This window comes from Felis catus, chromosome B1 (assembly GCF_018350175.1).
Source record: "Felis catus isolate Fca126 chromosome B1, F.catus_Fca126_mat1.0, whole genome shotgun sequence".
NCBI classification, from domain to species: Eukaryota; Metazoa; Chordata; class Mammalia; order Carnivora; family Felidae; genus Felis; species Felis catus.
Genome location: NC_058371.1, coordinates 61,218,051 through 61,235,372, shown reverse-complemented (window position 1 = coordinate 61,235,372; position 17,322 = coordinate 61,218,051). Strand labels below are relative to the sequence as shown.

The window sequence follows — 17,322 nt, the reverse complement described above, 5'->3', positions numbered from 1 at the left end:
AGTATTTCGAACAAGAAAAATTCATTTGATGAGAAGATTACCAAAAACAAAACATGTAAAAACAGTAATTAGGTTCATCACAGCACCTGTCTATCAAATATGAACTGCTTTAAAAATCATAGGTCTAAATAATCATGAAGAGTAAGTAAATTATGCACATCTTGTTACGATTTAAATATCCAGCACATCTTTCCTACTGTGAAGACTCTTTAATTAAACTTCCTTATCTTGTAATAAAACTATCCTATTGTCTGAAAAAATAAAAATGTTGCCGCTCCAAAAATGTTATTGGCACAGTCAAATTTCTTTAACTTGCCACTATTTTCTAATCATGTTTCAACATGTTACAACTTGGAAAGAATGATTGATATTAAACCACCACCACTATGTATACAACACAACCATTATTAAAGACACACACACACACACACACACATTCTTAAAACTGAAAGCTGAAATTCATATATTCCAATTTGTTTACTAAAACTTTATTTCCTTAGAGAAGTTTAAGGTTCACAGAAAAATTGAGGGGGAGGTAGAGATTTCCCATATACCCCTTGCATAGCCTACCCCATTATTAACATCCCTCAACAGAGGGGTACATTTGTTACAGTTGATGAGCCTGCATTGATACATAATTTCCATAGTTTACATTATAGTTCGCTCTTAAATGTTATGCACTTAAACAAATGTATAATGACATGCACCTGTCATTATGTCAACATACAAAGTAGTTTGTCCCAAAATTCCTCTGGGATCCACCTATTATCCATCCCTGAGCCTTCTCTCAAACCCTGGTAAGTAACTCATCTATAGTCACCATAGTTTTGCCTTTTTCGGGATGTCGTATGGTTGGAATTATACAGTATGCAAACCTTTTTGACTGTCTTCTTTTGCTTAATAATATGCGTTTCAAATTCCCTACATGTCTCATCATGGCTGATACCTCATTGTGTTTTAGTGCTGCCTACTATTCTATTGTCTGGATGTACTACAGTTTATTGAACCGTTCACCTACCATGGGGCATCTTGGTTGTTCCCAACTTTTAGCAATTATGAATAAAGCTTCCATAAACATCTGTGTGTAGATTTTTTGGTGGCTATATGGTTTCAACTCAATTGGGTAAATACAGAGGAGTGTGATTGCCAAAATATGGTTAGATTATGTTTATGTATGTAAGAAACCACCAGACTGTCCTAAATCCCCATAGAATTGACATATTGAAAACACTGAATATTCCTATCCATAAACATGGAATATTTCTCTATTTATTTAGTTATTCTTGGATTTTTTTTCGTCAGCTTTTAAGTTATCCTTATATAAATGTGGTACATATTTTGTTAGATTTATCCCTAGTATTTCATTTTGGAGATGCTAATGTTAATATTAATGTGTTTTGTTTTCACTAACATATAATTTACGTATAATATTGTGTAAGTTTAAGGTAGACAATAGATTGACTTAATGCATTTTTATATTGTGATATAAATACCACCACAGATTTAATTAACACCTGTATCATGTCATATAATTATTTTTATATTATTATTTTTTTGTGGTGAGAATGCTTTTTTTTTTGAGAGGGGTAGAGGGGCAGAGGGAGAGGGAGACAAAGAATCTTAAGCAGGCTTCACATCCAGCACAGAGCCCAAGGCAGGGCTTGATCTCACAACCTTGAGATCATGACTTTCAGATCACGACCTGAGTTGAAATCAAGAGTCCAACACTAAACCAAGTGAGCCAACAAGGTGTCCCTGTGGTAACAACATTTAAGATCTATTTTATTAGCAACTTTGGGGTATACAATACAGTATTTTTGACCATACTTACTATGCTGTACATTAAATCTTCAAAACATATTCATCTTCTAGTTACAAGTTTATGCCCTTTAACAACATCTCCCCAATTCCCCAACCTCCAGCTCCTGGTAACCACTGCCCCTCTATCTGTTTATACAAGTTTGGCTGTTTTACATTCCATACATAAGTGATACCATAGAATATTTGCTTTGGCCGCCTGGTTTATCTCAATAAGCATGATATTTCCAAAGTCCATCCATGTTGTCAGGAATGGAAGAATTTCCCTCTTTCTCATGTCTGAAAAATATTCCATTGTATATGTATATGTATACACACACATTATAGCTTTTTTACCTATTTATCTGTTGATAGACATAGGTTATTTCCATATTTTGGTTACTGTAAATAATGCTTCAATAAACATGGAAGTATAGATATCTTTATAATATCTTGTTCATACTTCCTTTAAGATGTATACCCAGAGTTTGATTGCTTCATCATATGCTAGATCTATTTTTAATTTTTTCAGGAAACTCCATACTGTTTTAAGTAGTAGCTGCACCTTCTCATCAACATCCCCATCAACAGTGGACCAGGGTTCCCTTTTCTCCACACTCTCACCAACACTTGTTATCTCTTATCTTCTTGATGACAGCCATTCTAACAGGTGTGAGGTGATATCTCACTGTGGTTTTAATTTGCACTTCCTGGATGATTTAAGTGATGTTGAGCATTGTTTTCTTTCTTTCTTGGCCATCTGGATGTATTCTTTGAAAAAAAAAATGTTTATGCAGTTCTCCTGTCCCTTTTTTTAAAGTTTGCTTATTTTGAGAAAAAAAGAGCAAGTGGGGGAGGAGCAAAGAGAGAGAGAGAGGGAGAGAGGGAATTTCAGGTAGGTTTCATGCTGTCAGCACAGAGCTCAGTGCAGGGCTCAGTCTCACGAACCCTGAGATCGTGACCTGAACCAAAATCAAAAGTCAGATGCTTAATCAACTGAGCCATCCAGGTGCCTCAGCTTCTTTAATTTTTACTTATAATTTAAATATAATTGGGGCGCCTGGGTGGCTCAGTCGGTTAAGCGTCCGACTTCGGCTCAGGTCATGATCTCACGGTCCGTGAGTTCGAGCCCCGCGTCGGGCTCTGTGCTGACAGCTCAGAGCCTGGAGCCCGTTTCAGATTCTGTGTCTCCCTCTCTCTCTGCCCCTCCCCTGTTCATGCTCTGTCTCTCTGTCTCAAAAATAAATAAACATTAAAAAAATTTTTAAAAAATATAATACATAATGAAGCCCCAAGTACAGGTCAATAAAGAGGAACAATACAATTTAAAGAATTTGAGATCAGGTATTTTGAAAAAAAGAATTCAAATAGCTTACATTATTGTAAAATATAGGGCTATATATCCTAAACTATCCATTGGTTAAGGGACATCCATAAATAATTTCACAATTTGAGATATCAAGCTAAAAGTATGCTATTAATATAAATGTTAAAACTGCTTGTGGAACATTTGGTAGATGAATATGAATTGAATATCTCAATGGCTTTGGGTAATGTGGTCATATTAACAATATTAATTTTTCCTATCCATTATTGGGAGAATTAATATTGTTAAAAGATATTGTGTTTTGAATTTCAAACTCCACTTGTTCATGGCTGGTATGCTGGAATTCAATTGACCTTCGTACATTAATCTTATATCCTGCTGTCATTGCTTATTAGTTCCAGGAGTTAGTTTGTCCGTTGTTTCAGATTTTCTTCATCTAATTTGCAGACAAAACAATTTAATTTCTTTTTTCCTGAGCTGTGTATGTTTATTTCCTTTTATTTTTTTCTTACATTAGTTAGAACTTGCAATATGATGTTGAAAAAGATTGTTAAGGGGGACAGGGGGATGATATCCTTGACTTTTGCCTTATCTTAGGTGGGCAAGCTTTGAGTTTCTCACCAGTAAGTGTGATATTAGTTGTATGTTTTTTAGATATCTTTTATCAAGTAGAGAAAGATCCCTCCATTCCTAATTTACTGAGAATTTTTATCATGAATGGGTGCTGGATTTTACCAAATGCTTTTTCTGCATCTATTGATATGATCACGTGATTTTACACATACCAATTTTAAAACAAGAACAAACCACAATAGTTGATAATTTAAAATTACTAATATCTAAACAGTATTTTTAAAGGTAAAAGTGTGATCATACAGGCATCAGGATACATTGCTTGAAGTAGAGAAATTGACACATTATTCTTATAGGGTATTTGACAATAACTATCAAAATTTAAATACATTCTCCCTTTAACTTAGCCACTCAACTCCTAGGAATTTCTGGTAAAAATAGACACACAAACATGCATAAGTGCATGTTGAATGTTGTAAAGTAGCCATATAAGATAAAAACCTAGAAATAACCTTAATGTCCATCAATGAGACACTGTTTAAATAAATTATTGTACATACATGTAATGAGTACCTTTATGGCTATATAAAGGAGTATGATAGGGGTGCCTGGGTGGCTCAGTTGGTTAATCATTAGACTCTTGATTTCAGCTCAGGTCATGATCTCACAGTTCATGGGTTCAAGCCCCATGTGGAGCTCTGTGCTGACAGCACAGAGCCTACTTGGGATTCTCTCTCTCTCTCTCTCTCTCTCTCTCTCTCTCTCTCTCTCATCTGTCAAAATAAATAAACTCTAAAAAAAATCTAAGAAAAATAAAAGAATATGATAAAATCTGTATGCTAAATTGCAAACATGAAAAATATAGAAAGTTAATAAAACAAAGCACAATAACACAAATAAAATCCTCCCATTAGGAAGTAATTGTGTTTGTATGAATGTGTGCCTATAGAAAATTTCTGCAAGAGTGGGAGTGAAACTGAGTGGCCTGGGAGAGGGAGGTACACAATATGCACTCCCTTCTCTGTCATTTAGTTGTTCTCCACATTATTTTTGTAAGATTTTAAATTTTAAAGAAAATATTTAAAAATAGATACCATTTATAGCATCTTTACAAAATATTTTCCTTCCTTTCACATTTAGCTAACAAATAATGATGTTTTTCCTCAATTCCTTCAAAATAGTAAATTACAACAGTATAGAAAGATATTTATATTTAGAAGAGAAAGTATAATCATTTTTCTTAATAGGCAATTAGTTTTAACCTCCTTAGAGATAAAAGGATCTGATATTCTTTTAATATAAAAAGCATCTATTTAACCTATGTAATTAGCTCTCTCTAGCTATAAATCAGAAATCTAAGTAACATAATTGGACTTGGAACCTAAGTATTTTAGTCTTCATCATTTAAAGACATTGGTGTAGGAGACGTTAAGTTCTATCTAAAATACCTCTTTAAATGTTACCTTCTTCATAAATTATCCAGTTTTTCCTTTCTTCCAAGGTCTCCACTATCCTCTTGTTTATTTTGGAAACCATACTTCATTAAACAATATTTGAACCTTCCTTTGTTGTTATTTTTTTCTAATCTTACTGTCTTCCCTCCATTCACAGATATTCATGAAATAAGAATTGAATGGCAGAGAAAATGGCTTATTTGTGAATGAATTCCTGATGATCATCATCCACAGTATGCAATCAACTGAGTTTTTTCTATCCCCCATGTCATTCCAGTGTAGGCTTCTTGTGGTTGGCTGCTCATACTGCCCTCCTCTATTAACCAGCATAACTCAAACCCTGTTCTCGCAACTAAAATCTCGGTCTCAGGAGACTTAGAAGTAGACACAGATGTACATTAATTAAAATCTTCTTTACAAACTTTAACGCCAGTATTATGGGATGCAGAGCTGGAAAACTCCACTTAGACCCAGCCTTTCCGTCCTTCAAACAGAAGAAGTAGCTAAGCTAAGCTAAACAGAAGAAGCATAGAAGTCTTTGGGCCCACCGGGGAAATAAGAGCTATCTGAAAAGACAGAAAGTAATAGAACTAATCACAAATGACAGTCTTAGAGGAGGCATTTTAGTACACGTGAATACTTCTCATATATTTTGAACTATTCGGTCTGAAGCCTTCTTCTCTAGGCATAAAGATATGGGTAGTGGTAAAAGATATAAACTAGAAAATCATTAAAGGGAGTGAATTTGTTCAAAATATAGCCTAATAACCTCCAGGAGAGCAAATATGTTTATTTCCTTGCTATTTCCCTGAAGTAGCTGTCTCTCACATTTTTCCCCAACACAAATATGGCATATGGTTCCCATTCTCTCCATTCTCAACTGGCAAAATCGTATAATTATCTCTTTGTACTTGAAAAAGAAAGTAACCTGAAATTTCATCTCTTATAAGTCAGAAGTCAACATTTATTTTTTCCAAATATTGTGTCAACTTCAGCTCAACCTCAAGTTATTAAATATATAAACAAATTACTATAATATGGGTAGATAAAAAGTATTTTGAATGTGCCATAGGCACAATGATAAAGGAGAATTTAATTCTTCCTTGTGCTGGGACACGTGTCAGAGAGAGCTGGATAGAGATTTCTCAATAATTAATGTTTATTGAGTGCTTACACTGTGAAAAGGGCTTTACACAAATTGTGCCTTTAATTTTCACAAAACAAAGGGAGATAGATAGTACAATTATCATCTCTATTTTATAAACAAGAAAACTGAGTCTTGGGGAGTTTAGTATGCTCAAAGTCATTCTGCCACCAAGAGATGGAGACAAACTTCAAAGCCAGCCAGTCTAATTTCAAGTAACATACCAGTAACCATCATGCTAAAAGCCTCCTCATTAATGGAGTGTTTACCAGAACAAAGGAATAAATGGACAGAACATTTCCCCAGGAAAAAAATCTGAGACATAAGAAGAGTCTATGATTATAAAATATATTAACATGTTTAAAGGAAAAAAATTGTAGTAACTAACCTTTTCACAATGCCTACTCAGTATGGATCACACACTGTTCTAATCGCTTTGTATATTAACTCATTAATCCTTAAATCAGCATCAGAAAATACCATTTTTATCATTCCTACTTTAAAGAGAACTGAAGTACAGAGAATTTAATTGACCTCCTCAAGATCGCACAGCTAGCAGATTGGGGCTAGACTGAGGTCTGGCAGTCCAGTTCTGGCCTCTGTGTTCTGTTACATCACTCCACACAATGAATTTCCTGCAGTGGTAAGACTGCAATGTGTCACCAGGAGAGACTTGCAGAGGAGGCTGTAAAGCTGCCTGGGTCCTGTTACAAGGGACTATGCCAAAGATTTTGGACTGTAATCAACAAGCCCCTGATTTTCAGCAGAAGTGGGGATAATATGATAGTAATGATATTCTGTGCTGTGTATTTGAAAATATAATCACTGTTGTCTTATTTTTATATTTGAGAAACATGCTTTTTGTTTTTGCAATGCAGAACATTGGAAGTAAAACTTGACCACATTATAATGATTGCTAAAAATGTTCAGTCTAATGAATTAAATTTTCTTCTTATGAGAGGTTCTCCAGTTTCTAGGGATTATATCCTCTGGAAGGTGATATCAGAATAGAGAATCCAAGAATTACATATTCAGCCAAAAAAGAATGTGGATTAAAATATGCTGAGGAATTATACGTTAGGCAAAAGTAACTCAGCAATTTTCTTAAAGATACATAGAGTTGTAATAAAATTATTTATCATCTATAAAATGTATAGAAGAGTGTCTCACTTACATACTATGTTTTATAAGTACTAAATATTATGTTTCAAAAATATTACAATATAATAAGCAAAAAATTCTGCAACCTCAATAACTAGAATAAATGTCCATGTATACATATATATATATACATACATATATATATACACATCTGTTTAATATATACCTATGTATATGTGTATATATATGTGTGTGTATGTATATATATATATATACATATATATATATATATATAGCATTAGAAAACTTTGAGAAATAAATGAAACATGATTAACTTTAGGTATTATCTGTGTTTTAAGAAGAGTTATACAAATTCACTATCTAAAATACTATTACCTCTTTTTAAGTGCAATTAATATTAAAAAATAATATAAACTATAGGCTTTGGATGACAATGATGTGTCAGTGTAAGTTTCTCAAATATAACAAAGGTACCTTCCTGGTGGGAGATGTTGACAATGGAGGAGTTCGTGCAAATGTGGGGACAGAGGGTATATGGACATTTTCTGTAACTTTTGCTCAGTATTGCTGCAAAACAAAAAAAAAAAAAAGTGTTGCAAAACCTCTAGATACTAACTGAAAGATCTATCGGTAGTGAGGTACTTAAATGGTTATATAAACATCTACTTAAATGTATAAAAAATTACATGTTCGTAAACATATAAATAATTTGTAATTATAAAAAGGAATGTGTATGCAAAAAAATAAACGATTTCAAATCCTCAATTTGTCCCTTTTATCTGGCTAGCTACCATCTTTCTATACATAATCTGAAGCAGAATATCCAGAATCTTAGAGCTTCCTTTTTTAATTCTATAGAAGGACCATAATAGGCTTTAGTATAAAATTTTTGGAATGTTGTAAAAAAATAAATAAATTTAAATGACTTAGCAAAAACTTTGCATGCATTAAGTGTGTAATAATGCCGGATTTCATTCTCCCTAGGACAATATCAACACATTTATATACTCCACAGGCTAAATCTTACATAAGTACAAGAAGCATTATTTTAAAATAATTATAAGTTCAATTCTATTCAACAAACATTTTTGAGACTCTACTATAAATAAGTCCTGTGATTGAATCTTTCCGTTATGAATATTTCAACATTATAACAATGGAAATATAAATATCCGAATCATATATTTAATAATTATATAAGGAAATTCAGATTTTCTTTTAAAAATGGCCTTTAACATTATGAGTTCTAAAAGTGCATAGTTAAAATAGAAGAGTTTTAGGACTCACATTCCTTTGATATCTGTTTTAATAAACAGTATTTTATATTAGCTTCATCATTCTTTTATATAATGCCTTTTTATAGGGCCCAAAGGATTTCCTTTTTGATGCTTTCTCAACCTTTGGTGTAAATGAGCAGAAATTAACATGGCTAGATTTGTCCTATAATAACTTCTTCAACCTTACTGCTTTGTTATGCCAAAACTTTTTTTTTTAATATCAGCAGCATCCATTGATTGGTGCCTGAAACACTGATCTAGAAATAGTGTTAATTATCTGCAGCTGCACAGGCAGCAAAGGGAGCATAAAACACTAGGCTTCTTGCTCACAGTGTACAAAAACAGGGAAACAAAGACTCTCAGCTGTAAGCGTCCCCAGAGCTGCTCCCCATGATAACAATATAAAGTGGGTCATTTTCAAAACCTGGCAAACTCATCATATATTTTATACTAAGCATCTAAATTTTAGAAAACGTTGCAGCTTAAGTTTCTCTCCTTATTCATAACACTCTTTTGTTGTAATTGGTGATGATAATGGTAACAAAACCAGCACAAGAACACAGGTAACAGTTGCTTGAGACAAATTCATGAGACAAATATCCAAATATATGATTTTGAACATGACTTACTTGGAGAGTTTACAACCTTCTCCACACTGGCAATAGTGTTCACAGTTAGTGTAAAATACATCATGAACCTCCTGATCAGTCTATTTTTTGATATCAAAGATACATATCGTGATTTAAAACACGAGCAATTATTTCAATTGTTTACAAACCTAAGGCAAAGGTCTACCAGTTTCCTAAAGCTAATTGTTAGAGTCTCATTTCTCCTTCATATTTTCATATCCTCCTCTCCCTTTTCTGCTGGCAATTATTTGTTTATTCAATCAATAAATTTATTATTAAAGTAAAATTTGGAGGGGCGCCTGGGTGGCGCAGTTGGTTAAGCGTCCGACTTCAGCCAGGTCATGATCTCGCGGTCTGTGAGTTCGAGCCCCGCGTCGGGCTCTGGGCTGATGGCTCAGAGCCTGGAGCCTACTTCCGATTCTGTGTCTCCCTCTCTCTCTGCCCCTCCCTCGTTCATGCTCTGTCTCTCTCTGTCCCAAAAATAAATAAACGTTGAAAAAAAAAAAAAAAAAATTTTAAAAAAAAAAAAGTAAAATTTGGATATAACATTATATAATTTTCAGATATACAAAATTATACATTGATACCTATATACACCACAAAGTAATCACCACCAAGTCTAGTTACCATTCATCACCACACAGTAAGTCCCCTTCACCCTATTAGGTAATCATCAATCTGCTCTCTGTATGTATGAGTTTGTTTTTGTATTGTTTTGTTTATTCATTTGTTTTGTTTTAAGATTCTATATATGAGTGAAATCATACGGGATTTATTTTTCTCCATCTGATTTATTTCACTTAGAATAACACCCATGCTATGGTAGAATTATGCCAATATTTCATTCATCTAACGGCTGAATAGTGTTCCTGTGTGTGTGTGTGTGTGTGTGTGTGTGTGTGTGTGCATGTGCGTGACATCCTTTTTATCCATTTACCCATCAATGGCACTTAGGATGTTTCTATATTTTGGCTATTGTAATAATGCTGCAATGAACATGGATATGCATCAATCTTTTCAAATTATTGTTTTAATACTCTTCAGATAAATACCCAGAGGTGGAATAGCCACATCATACAGTAGATCTACTCTTAATTATTTCAAAAATAATTGAAAAGTGTCCATACTGTGTTCACAGGGGCAACAACCATTGACATTGCCACTGTTTCCTTTTCTCCACATCCTCTCCAACACTGCTATCTTGTGTTTTTGATAATAGCCCTTCTAACAAGTGTGAGGTGATATCTCATTGTGATTTTGATTTGCATTTACCTAATAACTAGTTATGATGAAAATTTCTTCACATGTCTGTTGGTCATCTGTATGTCTTCTTTGGAAAAATCTCTATTCAGATCCTCTGCCCATTTTTAAATTAGGTCTTTTTTTATTGTTTATTTTTGTGAGTTTTTTATATATTTTAGATATCAATCCCTTATAGGAGAAATGACTTGCAAATGTCTTCTTCCATTCAGTAGACTGCTTTTTACTTTGGTGATGATTTCCTTTGCTTTGCAGAAGTTTTTCGTTTTGATGTCGCCCCATTTCTTTATTTTTGCTTTTGTTTCCCCTGTCTTTGGAGTCAGGTCCACAAACACACCACTAAGATCAATGTCCAGGAACTTCCCACCATGTTTTCTTGTGGGAATTTTATGATTTCACTTCTTCCATTCAAGTCATTAATCTATTTTGAGTTAATTTATGTATATGGTATAAGATAGACATTTAGTTTCATTCTTTTGCATGTGGTTCTCCAGTTTTCCCAGTACCATTTATCAAAGACACTATCCATTCTCTGTTTTATGTTCTTGACTCCTTTGTTGTAAATTAATTGTTCATACATGAGGGGGGTTATTTCTGGGCCCTCAATTATGTTCCATTGATCTGTGAGTCCATACTATACTGTTTTGATTACTATAGCTTTGTAGTATACTTGAAATCAGGGAGTATAATACGTCAGTCTTGTTCTTTCTCAAGATTATTTTGACCATTTGGGGTCTTTTGTGTTACCATACAAATTTTAGAATTGTCATTTCTGTGAAAATGCCATTGTAATTTTCATAAGGATTCCACTAAACCTGAAGATTGTTTAGAATAATATGGGCTATTTAACAATATAAATATTCCACTTGATGAGCACAGGATATCTTTCCATTTTTTCTATCTTTGTCACGTTCTTTTATCAGTGTCTTACAATTGCCAGAACACAGGTCTTTCACTTCCTTGGTAAACTCATTCCTAGCCAACTGTAATCTTTTCAAATCAATTGTAAATGAGATTGTTTTCTTAATTTTCTTAATTTCTCTTTCTGATAGATTATTATTAGTGTATAGAAATGCAACAAATTTCTGTATATTGATTTTGTATCTTACAACTTTACTAAATTTATTAGCTATATTTTTTTGGTAAAAAATTCAGAGTATATATATATATATATATATATATATATATATATATAGTCTGTATCATTTGCAGATAGTGACATTTTTACTTATTTCCTTCTAATTTGGATTGCTTTTACTTCCTTTTTTGTTGCCTTATTGCCGTGGCTAGGACTTCCAATACTATGTTGAATGAAAGTGAGAATAAGAATCCTTGTCTTACTACTGATCTTAAGGAAAGACTTTCAGTTTTTTACCATTGAGTATGATGTGAGTTGTGGGTTTATCATAGATAGCCTTTATTTTGTTCAGGCATATTCCCTCTATATATCTGCTTTGTTGAGAGTTTTTATAATAAGTGAATGTTGATTGTTAACAAATGTATGGTTTGATTTCGTTTTGCATATACTGAGATAATCGTATGATTTTTGTTCTTTTTGTTAATGTGGTGTATTACGTTGATTAATCTGTGGATGTTGAAGCATCCTGGCAACATAGGAATAAATCCCACTTGATCATGGTGAAACATCCTTTTAATGTATCGTTTCATTTGGTTTGTTAATATTTGGTTGAGGATTTTTTCATCTATGCTCATGAAGAATATTGTGTGTGCATGTGTGTGTGCATGTGCGTGTATATGTGTGTGTGTGTGTGTGTGTGTGTGTGTGTGTATGTGTGTGTTTCTCTGGTTTTTTCTTTGGTTTTGGCAGTAAGGTAATTCTAGACTCATAAAATTAGTTTGGGAGCATTCTTTCCTCTCCAATTGTTTGGAAGACTTTGAGAAGAGCAGGTATTAACTTCTTGAATATTTGCTAGAATTCACTAGTGAACTCATCTGGTTCTGTACTTTTGTCTGGTTGGGGATTTTTGGTTTCTGATTCAATCTCCTTACTAGAAATTAGTCTATTCATATTTTCTATTTCTTCATAATTCAGTCTTAGAGTATTGTGTATTTCTAGAAATTTATCTATTTTGTCAAGGTTGTCCAATTTGTTGGTATAAAATTATTTGTAGTATTTTTATGAACCTTTGTATTCCGATGGTATCAATTTTAACTTCTCTTTTATTTCTGATTTTATTTATTTGAGTCCCCCAGAGAGAGTCCCAGCAACTTCCTGTCTATCCAGCAGATACTTTAAGATCAGTAATTGGGTCTTCTTCACATATGTTCTAAGTTATTTTCAAACTGTTGTTTTTGGGCTGGACCCCAGGACAAGGGATTCTGTGTTCTCCATTCCCTGTAGTTCTATGGTTTTCCTGGATTAATTCCCAATGGTTTTCAAGGCAAGGCATTTGGGTCATCATCTGTCCTGTGAAGGATCTAAGCACTGGGGTGCCTGATGTAGAGCACAGACCCTTCACTTCTCAGGGAAAAGTCCCATATTTTTGAGATCCATCCTGATTACGGATTGCTGTTCCTGTTGTGTTTTTTTTTCCCCAACATGCCCTTTTCTCCTTTGTTGTAGAGGCTCTGTTCATTCAGTTTTTAGGTCTTTTTCAGAGGAAATTATTCCATATGTAGTTGCAAATTTGTTGTGTCCATGAGAAGAGGTAAATTCAGGATTTTCCTACACTGTCTCTTGAACACATCTTTCTCAATAAATTTATTTAAAGGTATTTGTTGATTGGCTCCTATGTCCTTCCCAGACTATCTCCAACAAATACTCGCAAGGCGCACAGAAAAAAAAAAAAACTTCAGACTTAGATTATCTAGGTTGACCAGTTCAATTGATCAAACTACCCAATTTTCCTCTCTAACATTCAAAAAGAAAAGCTCTTTTCATGCATTATTCAAAGAACTATATACTAACCAGTATGTCAAGTCACATATAAAATTGTAAGTAAGACATAGACCGTACCTTCATGAGCTTCCTGTCACTTGCGGGAGATTCATGTTACACAATTTATTACAAAAGTAATGAGTATTTAAAAATAAGAAGCGCAGGGTTCTAAGGTAATGGAAAAATGGATGTTTTATCTAGTTTGAGGAGGGCGGGAGAATTAGAAAAACCTCTTTAAACAATGACATTCACCCTCCAGAAGCAAACAAGAAATTTCATCTTCTCTTTTATGAGATCAAGAAAAAAGAAAGTTGTTCCTATAAATAAAAACAATAGTAATTTCTAATCTAAACTATGTAAATGATCAAAATTGATTAATTAAGCCTGTTTTCCTTGTTTCCCATACCCCATCCCCAAATTGCACACACCCCAGATTTAAGACTTGCTGTATTTACATCAGCCACCTTTATTGATCAAACTTCTTGGCAAAACTCTCCTTCCCTAAGTGTTGTATAAACATTCACTATGTACCTACATCCTCAAAGCAAATAAAGCATATCAAATATTAATCTTAAAATCAATTCTTTGGAACTAGTTATTTATTTATTGAATATAGTGTGTACTGAGTGAAAATTTTATAATAGTTTATCAGAAATAGAACAGGACTAAACAGTATTTACATAAAACACTTTGAAGTCCACTTACTTAAAGCACAGTAGACTCCCCCACTGCCCCAGCTTACCACTATACCAAAGGCAGAGTTGGCAATGGTTCTTCTTTTAAAACATTGCACCTGTTTATATTAAGAAATACTCTAGCTTTTGTTCTGAGTCTTTATCACATTAAGGAAGTTTCTTTTTGTCTGTAGTTATATCTTTGTTGAATAAGAGAAGCAGTGAGACAGAATAGTTGTAAAAAACATGGACTTTGGTGACAGTAAACATAGACTGGAATCAACGCTCTGAAAATTCGCAGCTTTGTGATATTGAATCAGTTACTTTAACCTCTCCTGGCTTCAGTGTTCAGCGGTTGTGGAAAGGAGAGAGTCTCTCTGCCCTGGGCATGAGAAGAACTGTGAGGACTTCAGTTGCTCTTTGACTTGGTCCAGGGAGCACAGGGGGAGGGTGGGGAGGGGGGGCAGGAAATGGCCAATGAGGTGTTAACTGTGTGTTAAATGAAAACCTTTCCCAGGGTCTCTGACACTTGTGATAAAACAGTTTTTGTTTTTATGAAATAAATTGACTAAGTCTCTGAAACTTAAGTGAGGGATTACACATGAATGTATTTCAACACCAGCCTCCTATCGATTTCTCAAGTAAAAATCAACTCTCTCCTAACTCTCCATACATACATTTGCATACTAATATCTAAATTTTTGTGATTAATTAATGTGAGTCCAAGCAATTCAGAAACTTTGGAATCCTAGGGAAATAAATAGAAAAATAAAATTCTGGCCCAATGTTTTGGTATTTCTTTATAAAGGTAACATAGAAGACATGCTTGAGTGTGGAACATATTGCTGTTAACTCTGCTTTGCCACGCTGTGCCCTCCCACAGTATATTGACTTTATAGCAACATTATTTCCTAGAAGTCTTTTATACTTTGCATTCCCAGACTTGCTGTCTTTCTTCCTCTTACGTACTTCTGCAAGTATATTATAGGTATGCCATGATTCTTTGTCCCAAGTGAACTTATTCCTAAACTCTTTATCTTGGCTCCATTAGCCAGCCTGTCTTGGCATTTGAAATCTCCCACGATAGATGTGGCATTATGGAATAAATTCCTCCTCTACTCCATTCAGCAGGTTATAAAAGGCTTTATGCATATGTGCTTTCAAACTAATACGAAAAGTCAACAAAACTTAAATTTTGTCTTTTTCTAGTTCTAGTTTCTAGTTTTGTAAGTTCTACTTACATTCTTATTCTCTAAAGTTTTTATTCTCTGTTGGTATGTTTGAGTAAAGACTTTAGAGTAAGGACACTAAAATAAAAATGCAATTAATCTCCGAACATACCCAGACAGTGAAATTCCCTTGCTCATGACGTAAAAGCAGTACAGTCCCAATGTCACAAAACAGAGTGTTCTCATAAAGAGAATTCTTTTAAAAGTAATAAAGAGAATAGATACACCTGCTTACTTCAGTCAGTTACCTGTGATTTCACTTTTGGTTGTGCCATGTTTCAATACTTAAGACAGCATGAAACTACACAGGCTATTTCTAAATTACTGATCCTTCTCAAAATAGAGCTTATCTGACAGAAGCAGTGATATCATTATAACACAATATTTAAAACTCTTTCTTCTCTTGAAATTTTGTGCCAGCTTCCAGACTACAAGGACTCTACCAGTATGAGTGCTTCCTTAAAGGAAGGTGTCCTGAAGGGTTCTAGGTCCATATCTCTATACTGTGACTTTTTCTTTTTTAATGAACATCAATCATTTGTTTCATTTTTTCTTTGTCTTGTTTATTATTGTTGTTATTATTATTATTATTATTATTATTATTTGCCCTTTAACTTTGTTTCCAATTCTTCTTTGAGGAAAACAGGCATAAGCATAAATATTTAGAGGGTACCAAAATGGTACTTACTCCTTAAAGTTGAAAAAGTGTGAGTATGCAGATATAGTACTTCAATCTTCACAAACTCCTCTTTATTTAATAATATATGCCTAAATTCTATAATCCATAGTAATTCTGATTGATTAGCGTTTAACCCAAGTGAATCATAATTATATTAACCAATCTTCTGAAATTGTTTCAATAAAACTCTGGATATAAGCTTAGCAGACATTGCCAAATATTTACATTCTGCAGTTATTCATAGTAAGGAATACTGTTCAATCAGTGAAATTTAATTTAATAATGTTTACCTGTGTGTAAGCCTCCGGTGACTAATGCAGACTGCAGTCTGAGAATCTTGAGCAATGCATACTTTATGCCGACTACATTTCATCTTTGAGCATGGATCTTTGGCTGGATCCAAAGCTAAAAAAATGTTCAGAAAATATTAAGATACATTTCAATAAAATGGAGGTATCTCATCTCATCAAACAATTTGATCAAGAAATTTACACAGCAGTTCATCTCTAAATTTTCTTCACATTCTTCCTCTTCTAAGAGATACTTCTATTTTTACCCATATAACTAACTCAGAGTTAATAGATGGCTGCAATTTAATCTTATTCTACTCGGAAGCTAAAATACATGCAACCTTATGACCAAACAATGTATAATCAAAATAGTCGTTACTGTCTTCTAAGCAGTAAGGTGCAGAATAAAGTTGGGACATTTTACTGTAATACTTGTGTCAGTTGAGGATTATAATTTATACTTTTGCTTTCCCTAGATAGATGCAGGTAGGTGGACCTAAGGGAGTAAGCCCAAAAGATTCTAGTGGGCGTTAATGAGTCCTTTGATATGCAAGAGGAGTCTATAGCTGTGCTAGGGGGCTGGTTGAGTGTATCCTGGTAATAATACTGAGATACTGCATTTTCATTTTTAAATTGCTTGTGCCTGATGTCTGAACCCCCATTTCTCTAGAAAAAACCCCTATCTTGATGGATGCTGACACAAAGAGTGTGTGATTTGTTGGTGATATTTTAAACAAGAGTCTTACTGAGATTTAATTTGCATACAATTCATTCTATTAATGTTTAAATTCAGTGGCTTTCAGTATATTCACAACTGTGCAACTATTATCATAATCAATTTTAGAGTATTTTTTAAATGGTAATTTATTTATTTTGAGAGAGAGAGTGTGTGCAAGAGCATGACCAGGGGAGGGACAGAGAAAGAGGGAAAGAGAGAATTCTAAGCAGACTGCACTGTCAGCCCAGAG

The 17,322-nt window shown here is 33.8% G+C and overlaps 1 protein-coding gene across 4 annotated transcripts in view; it reads right to left on the bottom strand.

The window, feature by feature from the left end:
* SPOCK3 (SPARC (osteonectin), cwcv and kazal like domains proteoglycan 3) overlaps nucleotides 1-17,322 on the bottom strand; it is a 488,708-nt gene that overhangs the window by 253,569 nt on the left and 217,817 nt on the right. For all 4 annotated transcript variants that reach the window (XM_023252691.2, XM_023252693.2, XM_023252690.2 and 1 more), the window contains one exon: nucleotides 16,355-16,469. In XM_023252691.2, the coding sequence (XP_023108459.1) occupies nucleotides 16,355-16,469 (115 nt within the window). The remainder of the gene's footprint in view (nucleotides 1-16,354; nucleotides 16,470-17,322) is intronic.